Source organism: Cyprinodon variegatus, unplaced genomic scaffold (assembly GCF_000732505.1).
Source record: "Cyprinodon variegatus isolate N-32 unplaced genomic scaffold, C_variegatus-1.0 Scaffold1902, whole genome shotgun sequence".
Taxonomy (NCBI): domain Eukaryota; kingdom Metazoa; phylum Chordata; class Actinopteri; order Cyprinodontiformes; family Cyprinodontidae; genus Cyprinodon; species Cyprinodon variegatus.
This window is the reverse complement of record NW_015152355.1, coordinates 36,076-44,866: the sequence shown is the minus strand read 5'-3', so window position 1 is coordinate 44,866 and position 8,791 is coordinate 36,076. Positions and strand designations below refer to the sequence as shown.

General features: G+C 48.0%; 1 protein-coding gene across 2 annotated transcripts in view; it reads right to left on the bottom strand.

Moving 5' to 3' along the window:
• Positions 1 to 3,948: 3,948 nt before the first annotated feature.
• LOC107104826 (disks large homolog 4-like) overlaps positions 3,949 to 8,791 on the bottom strand; it is an 11,232-nt gene continuing 6,389 nt past the window's right edge. The window contains exons 3-4 of one of the 2 annotated variants that reach the window (XM_015404936.1): positions 8,553 to 8,623; positions 3,949 to 4,216 (exon numbers count right to left, since the gene is read on the bottom strand). In XM_015404936.1, the coding sequence (XP_015260422.1) occupies positions 4,055 to 4,216; positions 8,553 to 8,623 (233 nt within the window). In that variant the 3' untranslated portion in view covers positions 3,949 to 4,054. Of the gene's footprint in view, positions 4,217 to 8,024; positions 8,108 to 8,552; positions 8,624 to 8,791 lie in introns of those variants that run through there. The other variant, XR_001482285.1, reaches the window with a different exon arrangement.

Below are 8,791 nucleotides of genomic sequence, written 5' to 3'. Positions count from 1 at the left end.
CTTTGGACCTCCATGATTCTGATCTAGAGGAGATCTTCACAGATCTGTGAACAACCTGAACAGCATCTCTTCTAACCTCCTGCTCAGCAGAACATCTGCGGTTCTGGTTAAACGGACCGATTCTTCCACTGACTTTATTCTGACATCCGGTCAATGGAAACCAGAACCTGTCCACATTTCTTAAAGAAGAAAATCCATGAAAAGATGGTGTAGAAGCATAAAAATCATGTTTTCCATTTTCCCTTTAGGAATGAGTGGACCAGACGGTTGTATTTGCTCCTCAGTATCTCCATCATATTATTTCTGGTTCTACAGAACCTGGTTCTGCTGGACAGAGAACCGGCCACAGATGTAGAGATTCAGACCCATTCTGGGTTAGGCGTTTCTTTGTTTTGATTTGCTTCAGATTGTTTGCTGCTTCTGTTTGGTCCCTAATTATCTGACTGTGTCTGCAGGGCAGCAGGCAGATGGAGGCTCATTAGAAACCAACATGCAGCGGTTCAGGCTGCCGCTGCCTCCTGTTGGTCACACAGAGAACTGCACCCTGATCCATCCGGCCTTCACTCCAGAACCAGAACCTCAGCTCAAACAGAGGAACTCTGGGGTGGGTTGGTACCTACGGTGAGTGCTGCTGGGTGTGTGTATCCGTCCAGGTGTGCGTGGCTCAGCTCAGCGCTGCGTCCAATGGTCATGTGACCAGGGCTGGGGTCCACAGGTGGAGTCTCATCGTCTTGGTAACGGTACTTCTGCAGAGACAGAGGTCAGTCCAGCTGTTAGAGGCAGGTCTGGTTCTGTTCTGGATCAGAGCTGAATGGTGTTCTGATGGGAAATGAAAACAATCACTAACATGGAACCAGCACATATGATAGATCTTACAGAACCAAATGTTCTATACAGAACCTGGAACCACATCCAGAACCTAAAGCTTAGGCTGCTTTAATCAGAGCCTATAGAACTAAAAAGAACCTGGAACCAGACCCAGATCCTGGTGCCCTGTACAGAACCTACAGTCATCAACGGGAAGTCTGGTTCTTTGTACCTGCAGAACTAGTTAAAGCCATAACTAGGGTGTACTTAGTTTTCACTCTGACTCATCTGATTGGTCATCGGTCAACCAGTCCCTTAGTTTCAGCACTAAGTCACCTCAGAACCAGCAGATGTTCCAGATCTCTGGTCTCAGTCTGCCTCAAACACTTTGAACACAGGTTCCTATCTAGCAGATCTGGTTCTAACCTCCAGGTTCTGATCTGTAACCAGAATCCATCAGAATCTTTCTCACAGAGTCCAGTTCCAGCTGGTCTCAGAACCAGCAGCAGGTCTCATCTGGTCCAGTATGTGGTCCTGGTCTGGACCACAGACAGGANATAGCTGCCATTGTTCCAGGCAGAGAAAGGATAGAGTAGCTCCGCCCACCGCGCATCAGACCCACTTTACCACCGCGCAGCTAGAGCAGCAAAGACGCTTCAGCCGCGCGTCAGAACTAAAGCTGTACAAGCATCAGGAAGGAAGCAGCGCGTTTTAGCTGCTCCTTTGCTTTAGGTGTAACTCGGATGACCAGATGTCCTCTTTTTCCTGGACATGTCTTACTTTTCGTACCTAAAAAATGTCCTGGCGGAATTTCAAAATTGTCCAGGATTTTGGTCGACTGGAGTGCAGCAGAACCGAGCCATGAGGATGGAGGCCCCGAACCCAACGCGGTGACGGTAGCCTGGACACCAGCAGTAAGGCAGGCGGGGGGAAGCACGGGGCCGCCGTGTCCAGGCTACCGTCACCAGGTTGGGTTCAGGTACTCTGTCCCCCGCCGCCGGGCGCTCCCAGATCAGCCAGTCAACAGCCCAAATCTGATCACCATAGGTGTGAATGTAGCATAGCAGTGGCTAGCTTCTAGCAATGGCATCCTAGCCATTGGGGGGTCGGGGTACGTGTACAGGGGGAGGGACAAGCAGACGACCATGATTGACGTGTCAGGAACCAATCGTGTACAACGTACCGTTTTCTGTGATTGGTTGGGGTTATTCATTGATTTCTCACTGTAGCGGGGGCCATTTATTTTAGTTTCACTTCCAGACCTTCTATCTCACTGCTCGCTCAGCGGCTGTGGGGAGATCTTTAAGCCACATGGTAAAAACTGAGTCAGAAAAGATCTACTGCACCTTTAAAGACACCTTGACAGCTGGATCCCTGTGGGGGTAGAACACCTCACCACAACAGGATGGACATCCTAGAGGACCTCACAGAATGTCATAGAGAGTCTTTTAAATAATAAAAGGAAAAACACTTTGGACCTCCATGATTCTGATCTAGAGGAGATCTTCACAGATCTGTGAACAACCTGAACAGCATCTCTTCTAACCTCCTGCTCAGCAGAACATNTATGTGGGGGTCTGAGCGGCTCCCACAGAGAAATAATCTTTGAAGGCAGGATGGTAATCTGGATGAACTGACTGCAGACCATGTTTTCAGGAGGACTTTCTCACTTCAACATAGATTCTAACTACTTTCTACCCGCTGATCACAGCTAATATAGCCGCCATTGTTCCAGGATGAGAAAGGAGAAGGTAGCTCCGCCCACCGCGCATCAGACCAACTTTACCACCGCGCAGCTGGAGCAGCAAAGACGCTTCAGCCGCGCATCAGAACTAAGGTTGTACAAGCAACAGAAATGAAGCAGCACGCGCGTTTTAGCTGCCCCTTTGCTTTAGGTGTGACTTTGGATTAGGGTGACTGGATGTCCTCTTTTTCCTGGACATGTCTTACTTTTCATACCTAAAAAATGTCCGGGCGGAATTTCAAAATTGTCCAGGATTTTGGTCGACTAGAGTGCAACAGAACCGAGCCATGAGGATGGAGGCCCCGAACCCAACCCGGTGACAGTAGCCTGGACACCAGCGGTAAGGCAGGCTACCGTCACTGTCCAGGCTACCGTCACTGTCCAGGCTACCGTCACCGGGTTGGGTTCGGGGCCTCCGTCCCCGGCCGCCGGGCGCTCCCAGATCAGCCAGTCAACAGCCCAAATCTGATCACCATAGGAGTGAACGTAGCATAACAGAGGCTAGCTTCTAGCAATGGCATCCTAACCATTGGGGAGTCGATGCGTTCGTGTGTCAGGGTACGTGTACAGGGGGGAGGGACAAGCAGACGACCATGATTGACGTGTCAGGAACTAATCGTGTACAACGGACCATTTTTTGTGATTGGTTGGGGTTATTGATTGATTTCTCACTGTAGCGGGGGCCATTTATTTCAGTTTCACTTCCAGACCTTCTATATAACTGCTCGCTCAGCGGCTGTGGGGAGAACTTTAAGCCACATGGTAAAAACTACGTCAGAAAAGATCTACTGCACCTTTAAAGACACCTTCACAGCTGGATCCCTGTGGGGGTGGAACACCTCACCACAACAGGATGGACACCCTAGAGGACCTCACAGAATGTCCTAGAGAGTCTTTTAAATAATAAAAAGGTAAAACTCTTTGGACCTCCATGATTCTGATCTGGATTAGATCTTCACAGATCTGTGAACAACCTGAACAGCATCTCTTCTAACCTCCTGCTCAGCAGAACATCTGCGGTTCTGGTTAAACGGACCGATTCTTCCACTGACTTTATTCTGACATCCGGTCAATGGAAACCAGAACCTGTCCACATTTCTTAAAGAAGAAAATCCATGAAAAGATGGTGTAGAAGCATAAAAATCATGTTTTCCATTTTCCCTTTAGGAATGAGTGGACCAGACGGTTGTATTTGCTCCTCAGTATCTCCATCATATTATTTCTGGTTCTACAGAACCTGGTTCTGCTGGACAGAGAACCGGCCACAGATGTAGAGATTCAGACCCATTCTGGGTTAGGCGTTTCTTTGTTTTGATTTGCTTCAGATTGTTTGCTGCTTCTGTTTGGTCCCTAATTATCTGACTGTGTCTGCAGGGCAGCAGGCAGATGGAGGCTCATTAGAAACCAACATGCAGCGGTTCAGGCTGCCGCTGCCTCCTGTTGGTCACACAGAGAACTGCACCCTGATCCATCCGGCCTTCACTCCAGAACCAGAACCTCAGCTCAAACAGAGGAACTCTGGGGTGGGTTGGTACCTACGGTGAGTGCTGCTGGGTGTGTGTATCCGTCCAGGTGTGCGTGGCTCAGCTCAGCGCTGCGTCCAATGGTCATGTGACCAGGGCTGGGGTCCACAGGTGGAGTCTCATCGTCTTGGTAACGGTACTTCTGCAGAGACAGAGGTCAGTCCAGCTGTTAGAGGCAGGTCTGGTTCTGTTCTGGATCAGAGCTGAATGGTGTTCTGATGGGAAATGAAAACAATCACTAACATGGAACCAGCACATATGATAGATCTTACAGAACCAAATGTTCTATACAGAACCTGGAACCACATCCAGAACCTAAAGCTTAGGCTGCTTTAATCAGAGCCTATAGAACTAAAAAGAACCTGGAACCAGACCCAGATCCTGGTGCCCTGTACAGAACCTACAGTCATCAACGGGAAGTCTGGTTCTTTGTACCTGCAGAACTAGTTAAAGCCATAACTAGGGTGTACTTAGTTTTCACTCTGACTCATCTGATTGGTCATCGGTCAACCAGTCCCTTAGTTTCAGCACTAAGACATCAAGTCACCTCAGAACCAGCAGTGGTTCCAGATCTCTGGTCTCAGTCTGCCTCAAACACTTTGAACACAGGTTCCTATCTAGCAGATCTGGTTCTAACCTCCAGGTTCTGATCTGTAACCAGAATCCATCAGAATCTTTCTCACAGAGTCCAGTTCCAGCTGGTCTCAGAACCAGCAGTCTCATCTGGTCCAGTATGTGGTCCTGGTCTGGACCACAGACAGGAGGTTGAGTTCTCTCTACATCCTTTATTAGTATTTAAGTAGCTAAGAATGCTAACGGTTAGCAGCTATCATTGCTAACCGTTAGCAGCCATCATTGCTATCTGTTAGCAGCTATTATTGCTAACTGTTAGCAGCTGTCATTGCCACCTGTTAGCAGCTATCATTGCTAGCTGTTAGCAGCTATCATTGCTAACAGCTAGAAGCTATCATTGCTAATTGTTAGCAGCTATTATTGCTAACTGTTAGCAGCTATCATTGCTAGCTCTTAGCAGCTATTAATGCTAACTGTTAGCAGCTATCATTGCTAACTGTTAGAAGCTATCATTGCTAACTGTTAGAAGCTATCATTGCTAACTGTTAGAAGCTATCATTGCTAACTGTTAGCAGCTATTATTGCTAACTGTTAGCACCTATCATTGCTTACTGTCAGAAGCTGTGATTGCTACCTGTTAGCAGCTATCATTGCTAGCTGTTAGGAGCTATCATTGCTAACTGTTAGCAGCTGGCATTGCTACCTGTTAGCAGCTATAATTTGCTAATCATTAGCAGCTGTTATTGCTAATTGTTAGTAGCTATCATTGCTTACCATTAGCAGTTATCATTGCTAACTGTTAGCAGCTATCATTGCTAACTGTTAGCAGCTGGCATTGCTACCTGTTAGCAGCTATAATTTGCTAACCATTAGCAGCTGTTATTGCTAACTGTTAGTAGCTATCATTGCTAACTGTTAGCAGCTGGCATTGCTACCTGTTAGCAGCTATAATTTGCTAACCATTAGCAGCTGTCATTGCTAACTGTTAGCAGCTATCTATTCTATCTGAGTACAGCAAGCGATGCTATCCATGTAATTTAATTTAAATCAAAGATCCATTTTCCCATCCGGACCAGCTAGAAGATGCTAGCAGCTAAACAGCTGCAGCAGCTTCACATCTCGCTGTTGGAGCTAAACTAAAGGACCATTCCTAAGTTTTTAGGTAATGATTGTCTGTGGTTTGGTTCTGATCCAACCTGGACAAAACTGGACTGGAGCAAGACTCTGATCAACCCAGTTTAATATTTACATCAGAAAACAAAAACTCGTTTAGATAAAAGTTTACTAGATCTAATGCCATAAAAATGAAGCTCTGGTCTCATCTCAGTCAGCTGGACCCAGAGTCTCCATTAGGGTTGAGGCAACCAGTCTAATTAGCCCTCATTCCTCCCACCTGCCTCCCATCCTTCTGACCAGCTGGCAGTGCCAGATTGTCTGACAGCCTACGGTTAGTAAACGTCCAGCGTTCCCTCTCTGCCTGATTGGCTCATCCTGACCCTGTTTAAAGAGAGGAGAAAGTAGACAAGAGAAATGAAAGAAAAAACTACAGGAAACGAGCTGAGATTAGCGAGGTGGTTACCATGGTTACAGGAAACCCCCCATCCCAGGCTGAGAAGCTTGGTTGCCTGGTAACTGACAGAGGAGGCGGAGCCAGAGCCGATTCATAAAGACAGAGAGATGCTGACATCATTACCTTATTATTGCACACCAAACCTGACCCGGTTCTGACCAGATTCTGACCCGGTTCTGACTCGGTTCTGACCCGGTTCTGATTTCACCGCTTGGATTGAACAGAGCTGGCCTAAGATCAGAACCAGAAGAATTAGGGAGACCAGAGTTCTAGTCTAAGCTGAGACCATCAGAAGGATCATGGAGGTTCTGATCCGGTTCTCCTCCTGCATCAGTCAGTCCTGGATCACAGATGTGTGGCTGGAGCTGACAGGGAGGTTCTGACTGGGTTCATGTGGGTCGGGGTTCTGTAACTCAGTCAGGATCTGAATCCAGAAGTTAACAATAACATTGAGGAGGTTCTGTGGATTTACAGATCCAGACTGGTCCAAACGAAGCTCCAGGTTGTCCTTTTTATTGAAGGTAAACAGCTTTAGCTCCAGACTCTCTGTAGAATGGACCAGAACCATAAACTAACCAGGGTCCAGTTAGAGCTGAAAACCAGAACCAGGATCTTTGCAAGGAGAGAGCCTCAGTGGAGGGAGGGACAGGAAGACTGATGGGGACCATGGCACAAGTGGACATAAATGAGGACAGCACCAGGGGACATGAGAACAGACTCGGACCACAGTACCAGGGGACAGGCCTGGACCATGTTACAAGAAGAAAGAGAGAACAGGCATGGACAATGGTACCATGGGATCAGAGGATAGACGTTGGCCTTGGCACCGAGGACAAGAGGACAGACGTGGACTGGACATGCTCAGTCAATAGACAATTGAAGGACTTCTTCTCTGGTAGACGTTCTTCCAGAGATGTTTTCTGACTCCCTCCATGGATTTAAGAAGGACAGAATGATCCACTGATTAATGATCAGAACCGAATATTCAGACCAATGGTCCACAGAGAAGATCAGCAGCAGGTTCTAAGGAGGACATCTGGAGAGGAGCTGTCCACAGTGCTGAACTCTCAGCTCAGCTTTGCTTTGATTCTAATAACCAAACATTTCAATCAATTATTTTCTCTCATTATTAAACCATATCATGTTTATTATTCATTCATAAACTGAGTTCCTATAAGCAGCAGATGTTTGGGTCCTTTCAGAAGGATTGATAAATAAAACGATTCTGAAGATGAAGATCAGTTCAGATTAAAGATCCGATCAGATCCATTAAATGGGACAGACAGAACCAGCCGGTACCGTTAACAGGAGGAACAGAGCAGCCAGAGTCAGTAGATTCTGCTGCCTGAACCGGACCGACACCAAGGTTCTGGAGAACCATCCTGCTCCAGCTGAACCTCCCTGGTCCAGACAGAAGAACGATACCATCAGCCCAGAACTGGAGCTCTCTGAACAGAACCTGGTCCACAGAACCACTCGGGTTTATCAGAACACCTTCTATTGATCCAAACCTGGGATTCCCTCTGAGCCATCAGAACATCTCAGCCGTCTGCTCCAACCAGAACCAGACCTGTTGCAGAACCCTGCAGAATCCTCCACATGTTGCTGCAACATCTGGCTGCTGCCCTGCTAACTGCTAACCTGAGCTAACATGCTACTGTGGCTACACCAACACAAACACACATGAAGGCAGCAGAAGGTGGGATGTCACAAACAAACACACATGTGAAAAAATGGACCTTGTCTCTTTATGAGGACCGGAACACGCGTGTGTTCTCCGTGTTCTGATGCGGCGCTCAGCTCCTACCTTGGTGGTGACAATGCAGAGGCAGTCCATATCCCCCCCCACCCCACACACACTCACACACTCTCACACACACACACACTCCCTCACACACTCATGCTCTCTCTCTCTCTGTGAGTAAATGCTCGCTCGCCCCTTCTGTCCCTCCGTCTGTCGGCTGAGAGGAGGAGGAGGNACACACACACATCTCCACACACACACTCACTCCCTCACACACTCATGCTCTCTCTCTCTCTGTGAGTAAATGCTCGCTCGCCCCTTCTGTCCCTCCGTCTGTCGGCTGAGAGGAGGAGGAGGAGGAGGGAGCGATGAAGAGGAGAACCTCTGTGTTAGTACGGGGGGGGGACCTCATTGAGCCGAGGTGGAAGAAGGACGAGAGATATCCGTCCAGAATAGGAGAGAGAGAGGAGAAGGTGGGGGCTGGGCTCCTGTTGCCACGGTGATATGCAGCTGTTGCACCGCGGAAGCTGCTGCAGCTGTTGCTAAGTAACAGAGTCAGGTGTTGTCATGCAAATGACTGTTTGTTCTTACCTGACCAGGTGTGTTTGGGCTGCTAGACGTCTGGTTCTCACAAACAGTCAGCTCGTAAAACTCCTGGATGTCTGAAACACACAGCAGGATTGGACCAATCAGAGGGAAGTCTGAAACACACACAGCAGGATTGGACCAATCAGAGGGAAGTCTGAAACACACACAGCAGGATTGGACCAATCAGAGGGAAGTCTGAAACACACACAGCAGGATTGGACCAATCAGAGGGAGGTCTGAAA